The following is a 21,423-nucleotide window of genomic DNA, read 5'->3' as shown; positions in this document are numbered from 1 at the left end:
GCTCTTTCCCTGCATGTGGTTACTGGCTATACACCAGGACAAAACCCACAGAGACATTTTTATCCCCTCTCCCCCTCATGTCTCTGAGCCAAACTTCAGAAAAGAACAAGATAAAAGGAGCTGCTTTGGGTGATTGCACCTGACCCCACCCCCAGGGCCGGGCATCCTGCCAGCAGCACGAGGACCTTGTTGATCCTCTCCCTGCCTTCTCTCCAGCACAGCCACTTCAGCTCTGGGATGTGCAGACACGCTAGGAGCAGAGGTGGGTGTCAAGAGGGGTTGTGTGTACAGCATGGGCCCAGCCATCACAGAAAGTCTCTCCCTCAGCTGGCTTTGGCTGCCCCCAGGCTCCTCCTTGCATTTCTGCCTCTGCAGTGTTCCTTGTGGTTATTCTTAGGCTGCAGGTCCCACCCTAGAGGTGGCTGCTAGTTAGCACTTCGGGAGCAGCCCCAAGGCAGCATAGCAATTCAGGGATCATCACAGCCTGGCCAGCCCTGAAGACTAGGCACTGGTTTGTAACAGGAGCTCTTGCTGTGGATTCCTCCTGGACTGAAGCTTCTCCCATTGCCCAGAAGGGGGATAGAGACGTCCTCAGGGGCCACTCCCTGGCCCTTGTGCCCAGTAACAGAGGTTCTCTTACCGCTCTTCCCTTTGTTCAGCAGTGAGAGCTGCTCAGGTAGCACCTGGGGCATCTGTGCCTCCCTCCCCCTTCCCTCGGGCTCTGCCTCTCCGGAAGCCTGATCCCCCCACTGCTTGCAGGGTAACAACGCCCCCCCTTAAACTCCGCCCACAGTTCCTCCTCCCACCACAGATACCAGCTCAGCTGCTCCTGAGCTAGGGCCAGAACCCAGGAGTTCTGGTTCCCAACCTGCTTTGAGGCCACTCACCTGCCAGAGCTGGGACTTGACCCGGCCGCCAGCCCCCTCTCCTGCCAAAGAACCCAGGTATCCCGGTTCCAACCCTCCTCGACCCCGTCCCAGGGCTGGGCCTTGAACCCTGGAGTCCTGCTCCTCAGCCCCGCCCCTTGCTACTACCCCCCGCTAGAGAACCCAGGCGTCCTGGCCTCCCGGGGAAGGGAGCCCGGCGGCTGTCCCGGGTCTCTGGGCTCTGGCTAGTGCTGCAGTGCGCGGGGGGGCCGAGGCTGTGAGCCCCGCAGAGAGAAGGGGGCCAGGAGCGCAAAGGGGGGCGGGGGAGCGCTGCCCCGGCGGGCTCAGGTCACAGGGGCAGATTTCAGCCCCCAGGGCAGGGCTCGGCTCGCAGACGGCGCTGGGAGCGGCTGCCACCAGGGGGCCCTGCCCGGGTCGGGCTCGGAGGCGGCTAGGGCTGCGGTCCCGCCTCCCTGCAGCTCCGCGCCCGGCCGGATCCGACCTCCGCCCCCCTCCGCTCCGCGCCCGCAGGTGAGGGGGCCCCGAGGGCCGCAGGGCAGCCGGGCCAGGCAGTGACCTCGCCCGGCCCCTCCCCGAGCGCTGTAGGGGGCGGGGCGGGCCGGGCCGCGCCCGAGTCTCCCCGCCCGCGGGGGGGAGTCAGCGCCTGGGGGGCCGGGAGCCATCCGTGGGGAAGGGGGGTCCCGGCTCCCAGCCCCCCCGGCAGTGACTGTGTGGGGAGAAGGGGAGAGGAACAGCCGGGTCCTGCCCCACGCCCCTACGCTGCTGGGGGGACGCGCCGCGCTGGGCCAGGCTCGGGGAGCCCCGAGGGGCTGCTGCCTCCGGCTCCCGGCCGGGGTTTGGGGTGGAGGCTCTGGGACCGGGGCGGGGAGCGGGGTTTCAAGCGTCCCTTTGGGTTTGGTGCTGGTCGGAGGGATCCATTACAGCCCCCTCACGGGTGGCGCTTTGCTCCGGTTCCGCCGTGTGCACGCGCAGCCGCTGGGCACCCGAATGCGCCCTGTGGTGCAGGGGGCAGAGGGTGTGAAGTCGGGGGCCCGTGGCAGTTCACAGGCCCTGTGCGCACAGGCTGCCCAGCCTGGTGAGCAGGCCCCGGCGTTTCTGTGTCTGTGCTTTAGTGCTGTGCCTGTGCTCTGTTTTCCCGCCCCAAAGGGGCCAGCCACGTCCCCAGGTCAGTCTACACTTAGCACTCACCCAAGGCAGCACGCTGGGCCCGTCCTCCGGAACTGAGCACAGGAAGGTTATTACCAAAGAATTGGGTGAGAGAGAAAATTTGTTCAAGTGGTTAAATTACATAGGACAGTCCAAGCTACTGCTGCAGGCCCCAGCCCATGGTGCAAGCTGCTGTCTTGAAAGTCTCTGAAAATACATCCTCTGCGGGAGGGAGCCCCAGCCCCGACAGGCGCAGTTCACAGCAGAGATCATAGCATCCTGGTAGGGGCTGATCCTGGTTTGTGCAGGGGGCAGGACGCGTTGGCCTCCTGAGCTCCCTTCCAGCCCTGGCATTCTGTGAGTTTGAGCGGTGGCCATACCATGGCCAAGACATATGGAACCTGGCAAAAAGTATTTAACTAATCCTGGCTTAAGTGATGAAAATTTCACGTCTGTCACAGGCTCCATTAGGAGGTGAGGCCCACTGTGACGTCTCCCGTGGCTGGAACATGTAAGCTCGTGACCATGCCAGCCACAAACATCAACAAGAACTTGTTGTCTACTCACTCCTTATTTTAATTGAAACACAAAATTGTTGTGTATATTTTGATCATGTGTACAGAGGTCAACACAGAGGGGCAGCGGGTTAGTCTGTAGTGTCACAAAAAACAAGCCGTCCTGTAGCACCTCAGAGACTAATCAATTTACTTATTAGGTAGTGAGTGTTCAAGGGCCACAGAAGAAGGGTAGGACCTACTGTGGAAGTGGGTCTTACCCACGAATGCTTATTACCTAATAAAAAAATTGGCTTTTCTTTAAGGTGCTGCAGGACTGGTTGTTTCTGGGGAAAACCACAGTATGCAGGACCTCTTGGGGTTCGCTACCACTCCCCTATAGTGGTTCCTCTCGTATTCTGTCACAGATTGTGGCTGATTGTTGATAAGTGTGCCCAACAGTAAGAACGGCCACTCTGGGTCAGAACAAATGTCCATCTAGGCCCGTATCTTGTCTGCCGACAGTGGTCAAAGCCAGGTGGCCCAGAGGGAGTGACCAGACCAGGGAATCACCAAGTGACCCTCCCCTGTCGTCCATTCCCAACCTCTGACCCACAGAATGTGGTTGCTCTTCTTGATGTGCTTCATCTGGCCTTCTATATGCAAATGAGATGATCCCTTATAGCGCATTAGGCGTGGGAAAATGAATGGAGACAGGGTGGAGTCTGTTTTATTTATTTTTATTTTATCCTTAGCTAGGAAAATAAAGGGCGGGTGTCCACTATTAATCGTAGGCATGTTGGTGTACAGAGGCTGTAATAGTTACCTTGCCAGGTTTTCCATCCGGGCCAGAATAAATGTTATGCTCGTTGAGGCATGTGCAGCTGTGCACCACCAGTAGACACACAGGCTGCCAGCTGTGGGTGCTCTGCCAGTCAGCTGGGCAGCACGTAAATCTCTCTTGGGTAGATGCCCAAGCGCTCAGCTTACAGGGAACGCTGTCAAGGAGTCATGCAATTGCAAGGAAATCTGAGGTTTCATGTGAAAAGCAAGAGTGCAAAGTAACCATCTAGCCGTGATGGTAGAGGAAAAAGTGACCCCAAAGATGGAGCAGTTTAGGAGAACTGAAAATGTACGACTATTGTTCTGTTATCTTTATTCAAATCATGTTTTTTTCCCAGAAATTCTCCTGATTGTGGAGCTTTGACTCGCGATGTTTGGCGAGTTAAGAGTGAGGTTATTGCTCTTCAGGTCAGTGGCTGAACTGGGTCTAGATCAGAGTCTCAAGAGGGTCTGCCTAGTACTCTATCCACTAGGCCTCATTGCCCCTGTGGAGGGTAGCTTGCACTGACCCCTCCTTGAACAACAGTGCAAAGTGGCCTCCATCTGAGACCGGAGGGACAATGAAAACTTAATTTCTTTCAGTGGCAACTGGTGAGGGACCTTCCCGGGGGCCTGATTTTTTCCTCATAGCAAACCCACAGGTCTGATTTTCACTCTTCAGGATGATTCAACTGTTCCTGGCTAATCAATCAGTAAAAACCACACATGGACACGTGGGGCTGACTAAGCTCACCCCTCTTGCAGGGAGTTCACGCTCCATCTAACCTGGGGCTATTTCTACTCCAGATCTCTTGGATGGAGCCAGGAGAGGAGCCTGGTGCCAAAGAAGGGAGGATCCTGAAAGGTGCCGGCACAGGTGAGGAGCGTGTTAGACGAGCTCAGAAATGACGGGTGAGTGAAGGGAACAGCTGGAATTCTCCCTTCGGTCTCCCAGTTTTGCACCTTCTCAGCCAGCTCAGGCGCTTTCCCAGCAGCGATTGCATCCTCCTGGGTGCTTTCAGCTTTCCGCTCTCCCTGACTGATGCACGAATGCACTGCTCTTCCCTCCTCCCCGTTCTTTGCACAGAAGCAGAATTCGTCCCTCTGCTTTGGGAGATTTGGCCCCTAATTTCAGATCATATAATTGTTGTACAATCCTAGAATCCCAGGGCTGGAAGGGACCTCAGGAGCTCTTCATGTCCAGCCCCCTGCCCAAAGCAGAACCAGCCACAACTAAATCATCCCAACAGAGCTTTGTCAAGCTAGGACTTAACAACCTCAAGGGATGGAGAGTCCACCACCTCTCTAGGCAACGCATTCCAGTGCTTCAGCTCCCTCCTGGTGAAATAGGTTTTCCTAATATCCAGCCTACACCTCCCCCTCTGTAACTTCAGACCATTGCTCCTTGTTCTGCCATCTGACACCACTGAGAACAGCCTCTCTCCATCCTCTTTAGAGCCCCCCTTCAGGAAGATGAAGGCTGCTATTAAATTACCCCTCACTCTTCTCTTCTGCAATCTAAATGAGCCCAAGTCCCTCAGCCTCTCCTCATAGCTCATGTGCTGTAGCCCCTTAATAATTTTCATCACCCTCCACTGGATCCTCTCCAGTGCATCCACATCTTTTCTATTTTGGGGGGGACTAGAACTGGACACAATACTCCAGATGTGGCCTCACCAGTGCCAAATAGAGGGAAATTACAACTTCTTTAGATCTGATCAAAATGCTCCTCCTTATGCACCCTAATATGCCGTTAGCCTTCTTGGCTACGAGGACACACTGTGTACTCATATCCAGCCTCTCATCCACTGTAATCCCCAGGTCCTTTCCTGCTGCACTGCTTCTTAGCCAGTTGGTCCCCAGCCTGTAACAATGCTTGGGATTCTTCTATCTCAAGTGCAGGACTCTGCACTTGTCCTTGTTGAACCTCATCAGATTTCTTTCGGGGGTTGTTGGGGCCCCTCCCCAAGGATTCTTTACTTTCCAGCACAAGGAATGACTCAGATCTCAATTTCCCTCTCTATTCCTGCAGAGGATGGGATGGTGAAGATAAAGGAGGAGACTGGCCCACAGCAAGTGGAGGGGAGGTTATTGGGACCATTCAAGGGGAACGTTTCCCTGATTCCTGACCAGGTAGAACCCTGTGAGAGTCATTGGCATTCCAAAGATCCAGGGAAAATTCCCGAAGTGGAGTCACTAGGTAAAGCCTGGCCTCTCAGGAAATCTAACATGATAAAAGCCCATCAGAGAATTCCCCGGGAAGAGAGAGCCTATAACTGTCCTGACTGTGGGAAGCTCTTCCCCCGGCGGTCATTTCTTATCACGCACCAGAGAATCCACACGGGAGAGAAGCCCTACCAATGCCCCGACTGTGGGAAAAGCTTCGCTCTGAGATCAACCCTGATTAAACACCAGCGAATCCACACGGGAGAGAAGCCCTATAAGTGCCCTGAGTGTGGTAAAAGCTTCCGCCTCAGCTCCACCCTTTGTACCCATCGGAAGATCCACACAGGAGAGAAACCCTACGAATGCCTCAAGTGTGGGAAACGATTCCGCATCAGCTCCTACCTCCTTGCACACGAGGCCATCCACACCGTGGACAGCCCTTACAAGTGCCCTGACTGTGGGAAAAACTTCAGCATGAGCCGAGACCTACTTGTGCACCGGCGAACCCACACTGGAGAGAGACCCTTTAAGTGCCCCGAGTGCGGGAAAAGCTTCAGCCGACGATGCATCCTGATTGTCCACCAGAGAGTCCACACGGGAGAGAAGCCCCATCAGTGCCTTGAGTGTGGGAAAAGCTTCAGCGTGAGCTCTGACCTCACAGCACATCAGAGAATCCACACAGGAGAAAAACCCTACAAGTGCTTCGATTGTGGGAACAGCTTCCGCCTCAGCTGCCACCTGACACGACATCAGAGGAGCCACACTGGAGAGAGACCCTTTAAATGCCAGATCTGCGGGGGAAACTTCATTGACAGCTCAGGCCTCATTAAACATAAGAGACTACACACAGGAGAGAAGCAAAGGCCAGCACGTGTTACACATCAGGGCCCCCCCACAACAGCAGCACCTTACAAATGCCCTGACTGTGGCAAAAACTTCAGTGCAAATTCAACGCTTATGAAGCACCAGAGAATCCACACAGGAGAGAAACCCTATAACTGCCCTGAGTGTGGGAAAAGCTTTAGTCAGTGCTCAGGCCTCATGAAACACCAGAGAATCCACACTGGAGAGAAACCCTTTAAATGCCTCGACTGCGGGAAAAGGTACAATGACAGCTCCACCCTGCGGAGGCACCAGCGTACCCACTCGGAAGTCAGGCCCTATAAATGCTCTGACTGCGGGGAGCAGTTCAGTGCGACCTCTGGCCTCGTTAGACACCAGAAAACCCACACGGAGGAGAGACCTTTTAAATGTAGCAAGTGCAGGAAAAGTTTCCAGTCAAACTCGCTTCTTAAAACACATGAGAGGATCCACACAGGAGAAAAACCCTATAAATGCTCCGAGTGCGGGAAAAACTTCCGTCAGAGCTCCCACCTGATCAGGCACCAGAAAATACACATGGGATAGATGGTCACCCTGGTTTTGCTCCACACGCTTCTCTGGGGATTGCGGGATCTGGGGGTGGCTGGCATGGGCGCTGGGGCATTGAGAGATTGGGGCTCCAGGAGGCGTGATGGGTGGGAGTAGGGCGTATTTGGAAACTGAGCTGTTGCTGGATGGGCACAGCCAATGGCAGAGGCAGGTTGGGTGCTGGTGGGTGGGGTATCTGAAGACTAGGAGGAAGAGGAGGGGAACAAATGAACTAGCCTGTAAAAGTTCCACCAGATTTGGGACTTTTCAGCTTAGAAAAGAGGAGGCAAAGGGGAGAGATGGTGGAGATCTGTAAGTCAAGACTGAGGTGGACAAAGTAAGTAAGTAAAGAAAAGTTATATACTTGCTCCCACAACACAAGAACTAGGGATCACCCAGTGAAATGAAGAGGCATCAGGTTTCCAGCAAAGAAGAGTCAGGATTTCTTCACACAGCCATCCTGTGGAGCTCCTCGCCAGGAGGTGTTGGGAAGACTGAGACTTTAACAGTGTTCAAAAAAAGGCTAGATCGGTGGTTCCCAACCTTTTCACTAGTGCGGCCCCACAGACCCCTATCACCCCCAAACTATTCACAGACGCCTGATCACTCTGCAGACCCCCAGCCATCCCCAAACCGTTCACAGACCCCCCAATCACCCCCAAACCCATTCGCAGACCCCCCAAAACTCCCCCAAACCATTCACAACCCCCCAATCATCCCTAAACCATTCAGACTCCCATCAAATCCAATTCTAGCCACTATGTACACCTCATTAAATGGGAAGGGACACCACCAACTAAATTTTCGGACCATCGGTAATCACATTATCGGAAGAGATTGAATTTCCAAATAATTGATTGTAACTTTGCAATTTATTTAAAACTTATTTTTAGGGTCATTTTTATTTCCTTTATTTTTTTCGTGGATCCCCTGCAATACCCCCACGGAGCCCAGGTTGGGAATCCCTGTGCTAGGTAAACCCACGGAGGACAACTCCATCAATGGCTGCTAGCCAGGATGGGTAGGAACGGTGTCCCCAGCCTCTGTTTGTCAGAGGCTGGGAACGGGGCATTGGGGGATGGAAATGGGTGACAGGAGAGGGATCACTGGTGATTCGCTGTTCTGTTCATTCTGCTGGGAACCTGGCATTGGCCACTGTTGGAAAACAGGACGCTGGGCTGGATGGACTTTGGGTCTAACTCAGTGTGGCCGTTTTTTGCCTAGGGTGGTTGTAGATTCTCTATCATTGAAGACAGTTGAGAACAGGCTGGATAAATATCTCACAGGGATGACCTAGAAGGTGCTTGGTCCTGCTGTGAGGACAGGGGGCTGTACTCCATGGCCTCTTGAGGTCCCTTCCAGTGCTAGAGGTCCATGATTCTGTTTCTTACGTACAGCAGAGACTGCAAAGCAACGTGCCCCCCTGCTGTTGTCCCGTTCGTGCTTCGACACAAAACCTCGGCATTGACCTGCGCACTGTCCAGGCAGATTAGCTCCTGAATGTCCTCAATGTGCTGACCTGCTGCTCCTGTGGAGTACATATGAACCGCCACGCTGAGTCAGACCAATGGTCCATCCAGCCCAGCGTCCTGCCTTCCGACAGCGGCCAAAGAGAGAAGCTGCAGGAGTACCAGTGAGCCATTAGGGTTTGTGTTACAGCATGAGTGGGATGGAGTTTGGTGCATGTTACCATTGGATTCCTGCCAGGTATAGAGGCTAGAGCCCTGGGCAGTTTGGGCACCTGTGAGTCGAGATGCTGAAATCAGTGTGATGAGCAGGAGGAAGGACATGACGGGACACTGGCCATGTGACCAGCCCTCCCATGTGACTTTTCCCTCCACCACTCCTAGCCTGGGGAGGGCCAGGCCACACCCCTTTCCCACCACAGGCCACGCCTCCTTCCCACCCTTGCTTCATCCCTGCCCTACCTGTCCCCCGCAGCCCACCCCAGCAACACAGCGCAGGGTAGCAGAAGTCAGCCCTGCCCCCTCGTTGTGCCAGGGTGAGGGCGGGGGAAGTGGTGTGCTGCAGCCACAGCCCATGCCGGTCCCCCAGCTGCCAATCATGTTGCTGTGCTTCCCGCCAGCGAGCTCAGAGGTGGTGCCTCCCTTCCTCCGAGCAGCGTGGGCGGCAGCTGGGGGAGTGGACGTCTGAGGCCCCCACCACAGCCGGGGAGTGTGGGTGGGCTGACCCCTGCTGTGCGTGCCTGGTCCTGCCCTGTTACCCACAGGCTCTGAGCCCTGGCCTCTGCGCTCATGGTGTATGGGGGCACACATGCCCTTAGCTCCCCCCTCATGCATCGACCCTGGTGACCTCTTTTCCCCTCTTCTCACGTTCTAAGGCAGTGACCCACGGCACGTGAGGCAGGAGCTCAGCCCCACCCCTCCTGCCCCAAGCAGCTGGGAGCGCGCTCAAACCAGACCGCCTGGGAACTAGCAAAAGACCAGCTAATGCTGCCAACCACCATCCACGCGGTAAAGCTCTGCAACCTTGTTGATTTATGAATGAAGTTGCTGTGAGTAGGATCATGAGGGACTTTAAAAGGTATCACCAGTGCTTGGGCTGTACGCAGAGGTCACAAGGTCAAATTCCGGCCCTCTGCCTTGGAAAGGTTGCTGACCCCGGTCTCAGGCTTTGGGTAACCCCTGTGGGAACCTTTGCACTCGTTAAATCTCATTTTTGTTTCTGATCATTGTATTCAGTGCCTTTCCTACAACTGGTTTCCCTGGTATTTTGAGTTCATATATTTTTCTTTCCTTTGATCCTGCAAACTCTACTTTGGATGAAGACTGTGCCGGTTGGGTTAGTGTAAACTTCTGAAGAAAATCAATTCGCCATGGGAAAACTTCTCTTACAATTTCCTTTCCAAGGTCTGTGTCCATCATTGGCAATGTAACTGGGATCTGACTTGCAGCCCCTCTCGTTTCTCTCTTCAAACAGAAAATTTCTCCCCTTCTGCAGCTCGTTCCAGTGAATGCTCTGGGGCAGGGAGAGCATTTCCAGAGCATGTCCATGTTGTGGAATTAGTTGTTTTTGAGAGGCAGACTCCTCCAAGGCCAGGCAGGAGAGGGAGGGGAAAGATAGGGTGTGTCTACACTATGGAGAAGAGCAACCCAGTCAGGATTACTCTGCCAGGGACAGATTTCATGCACAAGGTAGGGATGCGTGAAATCAAACTGTCTGGGTTCGGTACCTGACCCCCTGCTCCTCAATCTCGTGAGGAGTCAGGGAGGTCAACGAGAACTTCTCCCATCAGCCTCCCTCTGTGAGCATGGCCAGGTAAGTCGCTTGTGGATAAGTTGATTCTAGTTATACCATTGTTGTAGCTGGGACGGCGTAGCTAAAATCAGCTTGTCTCTCTGCCCAACAGAAATTGGTCCAGTAAAAGATATCAACTGACCCACCTTTTCCCCTTGATATCCATGGGAATGTTCGCACTGTGCAAAGTAAAGCCCTTGCTTAATTTTGTTGGGGTACAAGCTTTAATTTGCAAGCTGATACTGAACCATGGACCCACTGTTCACAGAATCACAGGGCTGGAAGGGACCTCAGGAGGTCACCTAGTCCAGCCCCCTGCTTCAAGCAGGATCAACCCCCACTAAGTCATCCCAGCCAGGACCTTGTCCAGCTGGGACTTAAAAACCTCAAGGGATGGAGAATCCACCACCTCTCTCAGCAATGCATTCCAGTGCTTCCTCACCTGCCTGGGGAAATAGTTTTTCCTAATATCTAACCTACACTTCTCCCACTTCAACTTCAGACCATTACTCCTAGTTCTGCCATCTGACTCCACTGAGAACAGTTTCTCACCCTCCTTTTTAGAGCTCCCCTTCAGGAAGTTGAAGGCTGCTATTAAATCACCTCTAAGTCTTCTCTTCTGTAAACTAAACAAGCCCAAATCCCCCAGCCTATCCTCATAGGTCTTATGCTCCAGACCCTTAATCATTTTTGTTGCCCTTCGCTGAACCTGCTCCAGCACATCCACATCCACAGCACATACCGGGGGGCCCAAAACTGGACACAATATTCCAGATGTGGCCTCACCAGTGCCGAATAGAGAGGAATAACTACTTCTCTAGGTCTTCTCGAAATGCTCCTCCTAATGCACCCTAGTATGCTGTTAGCCTTCTTGGCTACAAGGGCACACTGTTTACTCCTGTCCAGCCTTTCATCCACCATAACCCCTAGGTCCCTTTCCATCGTGCTGCTGCTGAGCCAGTCGGTCCCCAGTCTGTAACAATGCTTGGGATTCTTCCGCGCCAGGTGTAGGACTCTACACTTCTTTGGTGTGCGTACCTGCCCTAATAGTCTTACACCAGCTTCACTTACGAATAAACTAACATGTAGAGTTCAATTTTGTGCACACAACTGGCTGGTTAGCAGAGCTCCTGCAGCACAGCCAGCCAGCAGTGTGTGTCTACACATGATGCACATCCACTGCACATAACAAAATTTATTCTGCCCGTGGATAGAAAAAACACAAGTGGGAGCCCAGGCTACATCTACACTGCAGAGTTATTTCAAAATAACTTTGCTAGCATCTATGCTGTGCACACGCTACTTCGAAACAAATTTTGCAGGGGCGTTGTTTGGAAATCAGCACACCTCATTTCAGGAGGAATAAAGTTAAGACACAGACTAGTGCTATTTTGAAATAAGCCGTAATGGCATCCAATGGCACTATTTCAAACTCACGGTACGTGTCTGGAAATGCTATTTTGAAATAACTGGGTGCTATGTCGAAATACATTTTATATGTAGCTGTGGTATTTTGAAATAAGATAAAATAGCTGTATCTTATTCCAAAATACCTCGGTAGTGTAGAACATTTGGGGTTGGCGACACTCTGTGTGTGTGTTGAGACCAATAAAGTAGTACTGGTATAAATCCCTATCAGTGTTTCCTGTAATGTTTTCCATGTGGGGTGGAATAACTTTTGTCGTGTGCGGCAAGGGACGCTCAGATATGCACCACCCTAGCAACACACACTGCTGGCTGCGGGTGCTCTGCTAATGAACTGGGTGGCCACCCATGTGCTCAGCTTACTGGGAACACTGGTTCCTAAGGACGGACACTCATTTTGGTTTAACTTACCTCCTTTGGGAAGGGCACTCAGACACACAAAAAGTCACTCACAGCAGAATAAGAAAATCCACACGAGGAATTTCTCAGTAGAATTAGGACTGTGGAATCTCTGTTCTCACTGGAGAGAGAAGCAAAACAGTGGTGGAGAAAAGGAGTGCATTTTGATGGTAACTGAGGAAGTCAGAGAGCACGGAAGCTGCACGACGGCAGGGGGAAACTTGTGCCAGAGGAAAAAATAAACAGACCAGCTTGGAAAGAAAAGCAGTAAATTACCCAGCCACACTCGGACTTCCAGAAATGGTGCACTAGGATGCAGTGTGAGGTGTGAGCGCTGAGCTCCCAGCATCCATGAACATTTTCCCCTGTTTCAGCTGTACAGTCAATAGCACAAAGAGGTCCGTGCACACTGCATGGACCACCATCGACAATGGGCTGCTAAGGGCGAGGGCAGCAATCCAAATGCTGTTTGTAAAATCTGTTAATGGATGAGGATTCCATTGCCGGTGGATTACAGCGGGGGGTTGTACTTCAGCAGATTTACTGCTGTGGTGTCCACATGGGTCTTTGGCTCCATTGATGATAACCGGAAGGCTGGTTGCATGTGTGTTCAATTATATGGGACCAATAATCTGAGCAGACCCCCGAGGTTCCCCAGAGACTACAGACCAGATAAGGATTGAAGGTGTCTGGCCAGGGTTTATTGCCAGGCAAAGTACAAATAACAGTTGTCAAGTATAGTAAACTGTACTGATGCACCTGCAGAAATGGACTGAGACAGCTAGTGGGAATTCTACTGCCCCCCCGGGTCAGACAAAGACGGTCCCCCAGACATCACCTTGTACACAGGTACAAACAAAGCACACCCCACTGTTGACGTATCATGTTACCACCCTCTGACGTTGTCAGGTCACCACCCATCTCCCTCTACCTCATGGTTTGATTAGCTCATCTCTTATCCATCAGGCTGTCATTTTAGACCCTTTTCTGAACCTGGGTGTGTCTCTGTGTGGAGTAGGTGCCAAGGTCTCTTTTAATGAGCTAATGGTACCTTGTGATTTCCACTTGTACCAACTACTGTTCTGCCCCCGGGCCAATTACCAAGGAGTGTTCTGTACCCTCAGCCCTGTCTGGGCCAACTTCTGTTAGCAGAGGCCAGCATCTTGCTCACAGGTCAGCTTTGCTTGAGACATGTTTTGTCCGTTGTTTGCTAGCCCTTGTATCTCAAAGCAGGCCTGTGCTGTATGGGCTTAGGCCTTCCATCTTACTAGCGGGTTCAAACAGTGGGGGGCCAGGCTCCCTTGGGGGGCATGAAATGGCATAAGGGGGCACAGCACCATCAGCAGCTGGGTCTCAGGCTCATCCCTGTCATTAAACATGTTGAAATCTGTGACTGTTTTGCTGTCTGTGTATTCACAAGTATCACAGAGGCAGCTGAGTTAGTCTGTATCTTCAAAAGCAACAGGAAGTCCTGTGGCACCTTATAGACTAACAGATGTTTTGGAGCAGAAGCTTTCATCAGCAAAGACTCGCTTTGTCAGACGCGTGAGTGTGGGGGGGTTCAGAGGAGGATTTAAAGGGGGGTCTCAGTAAAAGGGAGGGCCAGATAATGCTGATAATGGGCCATTTCCACCCTGACTGAATAGACTTTGTCATCTGTGGCCCCCCCTTTACTCAGACCCCCTCTTTAAATCCTCTTCTGAAACCACCTCCCCCCACATTCATGCATCTGGCGAAGCAGGTCTTTGCCTGTGAAATCTTATGTTCCGATATACCCGTTAGTCTATAAGGTGCCCCAGGACTTCTTGATGTTTGTGTATTCACAGTTATAGACAGTTGAACAAAGTTTTTACATTCCACAGACTTGTTTCTGGACACAGGCTGAAGGGGTGGGTTTTTTCCATATGAACAGAACCAATATTTCTGTCAGTTTCAATGACATCAGGCAGACTGGGGGGATGACAAGTAAAAGTACACCACCCAATTACAGGAAATCCCACCTGGATTCTCCCAGGAGCTGGTCGGTGTTGTGCTGCAAGGAGGCCGGCGTAGACAGGTCACATCCATGTGACTTGCCAAAAAATAAAAAAATCCCACCCTCTTTTAAACACCAAAACCGTTCCAGCAACGAGACACATGTTAGCTACATTGCAGCTTTAAGCCCATAGCCACCCCGCCCATGGCAGATAATTCACTGGGCCAATGGGCCCTGCCCCAGGGTCCCCAGCCTACTAGGGTGTCCTGGAAAAATGGGCACCTCTGAGCCATGAGTCATTCTGCCCTTCCAGCACTCCTCCAAGGGGAGAGGGTTGTACCCTCTGTCCACCGACCCGTCACTCCTGCCAGGCAGCCAGGGAAGCCCCTGTGCCTGGGGGGGCGAAGTGGGGCAAGCCCCCCACCACCCTGTGGGGTAGGGTGTGGGGGGAGGACTCCCTTTGTTCCTGCCCAGGGACTCACAAAACCATAACCCATCTCTGGTCACAACCAATCCCACTGGGGTAACTCCCCTGCTTATCCCCCTCTGCAACCCACAGGGGTAACTCCTCCCGCCCTTATTCCCTCTCCCAGCCCCAGGGCGCTCCAGCTGGTGCATCCCATGGGGGTAACTCCCCCACCCTTATTCCCCCTCCTCCCAGTCCCACGGCGCTCCAGCTGGCGCATCCCACGGGGTAACCCCCCCCCGAGCCACAGGCTCTCCCCTGCGTTCCCAGCCTGCGGGGGGGCGCCAGCGCCTTTCACCCTGCCCCGGCTGCTCCAGACTCGGGCCCGCGCGGCGGCAGCCCGGCCGGCGATCCCGGGGCACAGGAAACGCCGGGATCAGCTGAGCGCGGATGTATCCGGGGCTGGCGGAGCTCAGGGACCCGGGACCGCGCACGGCTGGTGGCTGCCCGTGGGGTGTGCGGAGGATCCCCGCTCCGCGCCCGGACGGATCCAACCCCCGCCCCGCCCCGCTCCGCTCCGCGCCCGCAGGTGAGAGAGGCTCCGGGGGCGGGGCCGGGCCGGGCAGTGACTCCCCCGCTCGGACTTCCCGGCTCTGCGCCCCGATCGCGGCAGGGGCCGGGCCGGGCCCGAGTCTGCCCGGCCGCGGGGAGGGAGCCGGGAGCAGCGCCGGGCGGGGGTTCCCGTCTCCGAGCCCCTTCCCTGCCCCCCGGCTGTTACCGTGGGGAGAAGGGGGGCAGGAGCCTTCCGTGGGGAGAGGGGGCCCAGCTCCCAGCCCAGCCCCTTCCCTGCTGCCCCGGCAGTGACTGTGGGGAGAAGGGGGGCGGGAGCCATCTGTGGGGAGGGGGGTTTCTTGTAACCCGTGTCAGGCCACTAAAGCGACTGCAGGAACACCCGGCCAGGCCCACGCCAGACACGGGTGACTGATGCTGTCCTTGGCTAACTGCTGCGGCCTCTTTCTCTCTCTGTGGTGCAGCTTTTCCTGTTTCCCAAACCTCCTGTGGTTTTCCAGCCAGACCCGGAGGCAGACCCGTGATTCCCAGATCTCCGGGGCTTGGAGGAAAGGGGGCCTCTTAAAACATGAACACAGGTGAGGAGTTGGTACAGAAATGATCAGTCCCTGATTCCCAGCAAGGCTTTGTGTGTGCCCCAGCCTTCTGCCTCATCTCCCCCAGTCTTCAGCTGCCATGGTGTGCTCAGGGCAGGGGCTGGTTACAGCTTCCCATCTGCCTTCATGCAGGGCAGATGCTCCCTCCTCAGTAAGGGCTCAGATGGGCTGTGGGGACTGAACTGGTCACAGAGTCATAGAATCCCAGGGCGGGAAGGGGCCTCTGGAGGTCACTGAGTGCAGCCCGCTGCCCCACACAGGACCAACCCCAACCAAGTCATCCCAGACAGGGCTTGGTCAAGCCACGCTTTAAAACCCTCTAGGGATGGAGATTCCACCACCTGTCTCAGTGGCCCCCTCCACTCTGCTGGGGAAGGGTTTTTGGTGAGCACAGGGGACTCACCTCTTAGTTTTTCACTCTCCCCCTTGGTTTGCTGCCCTCTGTCCCATCCTCCTCTGCGAGGTTCCCTGCCTCTGGCACAGGGTCTGACTCCTGGCTGGATTTTTCCTCTGCCCCACAGGAGATGGCCCAGTGACTGAGCACCAGAAGGAGAATCCACAGCAGGAAGGTGCTGGGCAAGCAGAACCACAGGGGATGGTCCCAGGAAGCTCCAAAGGGGACATTTGTCAAAGTCCCGAACGAGGAGAAGGCCACGAGGCTCAGCGCCGGTCGGAGAGGCAGAAGAACAGCCAGCGAAGGAAGAGACGAGATGAGTCCACTTGCCAAGAGAAAGGTTTGGAGGAGTCTCATGAAATCATCATCCAAGTAGGAGACCACACCAAAGACAAACTGTACAACTGCCCCGAGTGTGGGAGAAGCTTCGCTCAGATCTCAAACCTTCTGGTGCATCAGCGAATCCACACCCAGGAGAGACCCTACAAATGCCCCGACTGCGGGGAAAGCTTCCCGCTAAACTCCGACGCTATGTCCCATCGCTCCGTCCACACGGGAGACAGGCCTTACAGCTGCCTGGAGTGTGGGAAGTGCTTTGCTAATTTCTCCTCCCTCATCTCCCATCGGCGAATCCACACAGGGGAGAGACCCTACACGTGCCCCGACTGTGGGAAGAGCTTCAAGCGCAGCTCGGACCTTAGCAAACATCGGCGGCTCCACACCGGCGAGACGCCCTATAGGTGCCCAGAATGCGGGAAAAGCTTCACTCAGAGCTCAAACCTGGTGTCACACCAGCGGATCCACACGGGCGAGACCCCCTACCAGTGCCCCGACTGCGGGAAAAGCTTCAAGCAGCGGTTCAGCCTCATCGTGCACCAGAGAATCCACATCGGCGAGAGATCCTATAAGTGCCCTGACTGTGGGAAGCGGTTCAGCAACAGCTCGCAGCTGATTCGCCACCGCCGAATCCACACGGGTGAGAAGCCTTACAACTGCTCCGACTGTGGGAAGAGCTTCAGCCAGAGCTGGGGCGTCCTCCGGCACCAGCGGATCCACTCCGCGGAGATGCCCTACAAGTGTCCCATCTGCGGGAAGAGCTACAGGGGGAAGGACTCGCTGGTGTCCCACCAGAAAGTGCACACCAGCAAGGAGGTTGCTGGAGCTCTCCCTGTGGGGTGACGGATCTGGGCCCACCGGAAGCATGGTTCATCTGAGGATGGTCCGGGGAGGGGGCTGGGCTGGTCTTCTGTCTCTTGGTAGGGATACAGGTTTAATGGCAAGGGAGGGCCATGCGGCTCACCGAGAACACAGCTAGTCCACCTTCTTCTCCATGTCTCCAGACCATGCTGCGATTTGGAAAACGCAAACATGAGTACTATGTACTTTGCGTGGGCTTTAACGGAAAATACAGACCAGGGCTCAGCTACCTTTTTGAGGCAGAGCACCGAAATTTGACCTTTTGACCTCTATCTGCGGTCTGAGTGCCAATGATCCTTTTTAAAGTCACGAATAGTTCTTCTCGCAACAGCTTCATGAATACATACAGTAAGCTGCAGAGCTTTACCATTTAGGTGATGACTGGTAGCATCAGCTGGTCTTTTGTTAACCCACAGGCAGCATGGCTTTGAGCAAGCTCCCAGCTGCATTGGGGAGGAAGGGTAGGGCTGAGCTCCCTCCTCAAGTGCGGGTGAAAATTGGCTTGCATGTCACTCTTGGCACCCGTGCCGGAAGTTGCTGACCTTCTGATCTAGAAAATAAACAAGTATATAGTTACAAATTCACTAAACTCACGTGGATTTGATCCTGGGATGGGTTCAAATTTTCAACGAAGATTGCCTCGATACATCGCTGGCTGAACAACGTCTTTGGTTTCGGATAGTCGGTTTCAAATCGGATTAATACTGGAAGTCCTCAAATCCTGATGCTGCCGAAAGAAAGACGTGCCTTTCATTTATCCGGCAGCAGGAGACTGAAGGAGCTGGCTTTCAGCTGACACCCTCTGTGACACATGCAAACCATTGGAAGCCTGGACACATAAAAGACTGTTGTACTGCTGTAGCTGTGAATGAGGTACATGCCTTTGGGAGCCAGGGAGTCTATCACTGCCCCAAGGGACTACGTTCCAGAGCTAAATCCGGTGGTGGGTAATTACCGAAGATCCCAGGCAGGTAAACAGTCCCAGAGCAGCCTCACCTCATCAGATGAGTCATAGAACCCGAGGGCTGGAAGGGCCCTCAGGAGGTCATCATGTCCAGCCCCCTGCCCAAAGCAGGACCAACCCCAGCTAAATCATCTCAGCCAGGGCTTTGTCAAGCTGGGACTTTTAGAAACCTCTAGGGATGGAGATTCCAGCATTCCTCTAGGCAGCGGATTCCTGTGCATCATCACCCTCCTGGGAAAATAGTTTTTCCTAATATCCAACCTAGACCTTCTCTCCTGTAACTTGAGACCGTTGCTCCTTGTTCTGCCATCTGTCACTGCTGAGAAGAGCCTCTCTCCATCCTCTTTAGAGCCCCCTTCAGGAAGTTGAAGGTTGATATCAGATTGCCCCTCACTCTTCTCAGTCTAAATAAGCCCAAATCATGGGCTCCAGCCCCTGAATCATTTTGTTTGCCTTCCACTAGACCGTCTCCAGTAAATCTATATCCTTTCTATACTGGGGGCCCCAGAATTGCATGGCCTGGCTCAGTTTGGATAAAGAGATCCAGGAGTCAGAGGAGGAGTTTTTGTACAAAAGGGCCCGCCTAAACTGGCTAAAATCCCCCACTTTGAAATAGTATCAGAGAGGGAGCCATGTTAGTCTGTATCTTCGAGAGCAACAAGAAGTCCTGTGGCACCTAAGAACATAAGAATGGCCATACTGGGTCAGACCAAAGGTCCATCGAGCCCAGCATCCCATCTGCCGACGGTGGCCAATGCCAGGTGCCCCAGAGAAGGAGAACAGAAGACAATGATCAAGTGATTTATCTCCTGCCATCCATCTCCTGCCCTTGTTCTGAAGGCTAGGGCACCATACTTTATCCCTGGCTAATAGCCATTTATGGACCTAACCTGCAAAAATTTATCAAGCTCTTTTTTAAACCCTAATAGAGTCCTGGCCTTCACAGCCTCCTCGGGCAAGGAGTTCCACAGGTTGACTGTGCGCTGTGTGAAGAAAAATTTCCTTTTATTAGTTTTGAACCTACTACCCATCAATTTCATTTGGTGTCCCCTAGTTCTTGTATTATGGGAAAAGGTAAATAATTTTTCTATATTCACTTTCTCCACACCATTCATGATTTTATATACCTCTATCATATCGCCCCTCAATCGCCTTTTTTCCAAACTGAAAAGTCCCAGTCTCTCTAGCCTCTCCCCATATGGGACCCTTTCCAAGCCCCTAATCATCTTAGTCGCCCTTTTCTGAACCTTTTCTAATGCCAATATATCTTTTTTGAGGTGAGGAGACCACCTCATAGATAACAGATGTTTTGGAGCATGAGCTTTCATGGGCAAAGACCCGCCTTGTCAGTGATGAAGCAGGTCTTCACCCACGAACGTTCATGCTCCAAAATATCTGTTATCTATAAGGTGACACAGGACTTCTTGTTCACTTTGAAACAGCAGCTGAGAAGGCAAACCTCTGCGGGGTGTGCTGGAGCCCTTGGGGGTCCCCTGTGGAAGACAGTGGATAGTGCGGTCAGCGCACACGCAGACGGGGTCATCCTATGATGTGTGGTCTCTGTAATGTTTTTGTCCTAAAATAAAAGTGCTGTGCTCTGTGGATGCTGGCTGGTCACCAGGGCTCCCTCCCATTGTTTTCACCCAAGGGCAGGATAGTGTTCGTTATGCACACCCAGGCAGGTGTGGATGTGTGCCACCTGGAGGAAGCACAGGCTGCCAACTGTGGGCACTCTGCTACTCTGCTGGGCAGCGCCTGAATCTCTCCTGCGTGGTCGCCCAAGTGCTTAGCTGATGGGAACACTGGCCAAGCCTCCTTCATCCAGTCCCCACATACACCCTGGTATCAACTGACTGTCTCATGAGCCTCCCTTTTGAGTACGTCGGTGTTAACTGTGCCACGTTCCCAGCTTAGAGCAAACTGTTTCGTGTGCCAGAATTAATCGCCACCAGTCACCGTGAGCTGGTACACTGCAGCCAGTCGATGGCTGGGAACCTCTGGGAGGGACTCAGGGTCGTCATTCACCCCCTCAGACACAGCCCTCTGGAAAATGGGTACACCCAGCTGCACCGGTAGAAAATGAGAGAGTAAGACTGCTCTCCCTGACTCTTGCAGGGCAGTGTGGTGTACTGGTTAGAGGCAAGAGTGTGGTGTGCTGTGGTGTACTGGTTAGAGAACAAGCAGTCCTGCAGCTGATGAGCAATCAGACTAACACCTTTATGAGGTCATGAGTGTTTGTGGCATTCTGGCGATTTCAGCCACCTGTGTCCTGGTGCAATCTTCCCTGTCCTTTGTGTGTAGGTGAACAGCTGGCAATGGCTTGTGTGAACTCGCAGGGAACACTGGTAGCAACTCGTGTATGTGCTCTGCTCAGGGGCTTCCCATCTCTATGCCTGTCCAGCACAGCCTGGCTCTCCCTCACCAGCCCTCCACACAGAGGGCTGCCCTCTGGGGCAGGCCTGCAGGACGAGGAGATGGGCAGAGGATATACGGACTTATGCAGAGTCCCGAGGGGCTATTTTTAACAGGCATGAACACAAGGAGAGTGGGTGTAGGGAAGCAAGGCTGAAAACTGCAAACCCAGGGGTGCTGGAGCTAGGATCTGCCCAGCCCAGAAAGGCCGGGAATAGGCTCTCCCCAGCCCAGAGGTGCCCAACGCCCAGAGGGGCTGGGACTCGGCTCTGCCCAGCCCAGAGGTGTCCAACTCCCAGAGGGGCTGGGACTAGACTCTACCCGGCCCAGAGGTGCCCAGTGCCCAGTGGTGCCAGGACTAGGCTCTGCCCAGCCCAGAGGTGCCCAACACCCAGAGGGGCTGGGACTAGGCTCTGCCCTGCCCAGAGGTACCCAACGCCCAGAGGGGCTGAAACGAGGCTCTGCCCGGCCCAGAGGTGCCCAATGCCCAGAGGGGCTGGAACGAGGCTCTGCCCGGCCCAGAGGTGCCCAACTCCCAGAGGGGCTGGGACTAGGCTCTGCCCGGCCCAGAGGTGCCCAACGCCTGGAGGGGCTGGGATGAGGCTCTGCCTGGCCCAGAGGGGCTGGGACGAGGCTCTGCCTGGCCCAGAGGTGCCCAACGCCCAGAGGGGCTGGGATGAGGCTCTGCCCGGCCCAGAGGTGCCCAACTCCCAGAGGGGCTGGGACTAGGCTCTGCCCGGCCCAGAGGTACCCAACGCCCAGAGGGGCTGAAACGAGGCTCTGCCCGGCCCAGAGGTGCCCAATGCCCAGAGGGGCTGGAACGAGGCTCTGCCCGGCCCAGAGGTGCCCAACTCCCAGAGGGGCTGGGACTAGGCTCTGCCCGGCCCAGAGGTGCCCAACGC

General features: G+C 54.2%; 1 protein-coding gene across 1 annotated transcript in view; it reads left to right on the top strand.

The window, feature by feature from the left end:
• Window positions 1–820: 820 nt before the first annotated feature.
• LOC142024624 (uncharacterized) overlaps window positions 821–21,423 on the top strand; it is a 31,836-nt gene continuing 11,233 nt past the window's right edge. The window contains exons 1-4 of the mRNA XM_075016764.1: window positions 821–944; window positions 4,157–4,226; window positions 5,382–6,913; window positions 16,333–17,123. Coding sequence (XP_074872865.1) covers window positions 4,166–4,226; window positions 5,382–6,913; window positions 16,333–17,123 — 2,384 coding nt within the window. The 5' untranslated portion in view covers window positions 821–944; window positions 4,157–4,165. The remainder of the gene's footprint in view (window positions 945–4,156; window positions 4,227–5,381; window positions 6,914–16,332; window positions 17,124–21,423) is intronic.

Source organism: Carettochelys insculpta, chromosome 22 (genome assembly GCF_033958435.1).
Source record: "Carettochelys insculpta isolate YL-2023 chromosome 22, ASM3395843v1, whole genome shotgun sequence".
Taxonomy (NCBI): domain Eukaryota; kingdom Metazoa; phylum Chordata; order Testudines; family Carettochelyidae; genus Carettochelys; species Carettochelys insculpta.
The sequence above is the reverse complement of the archived record's forward strand: the minus strand, read 5'-3'. Positions and strand labels throughout refer to the sequence as shown.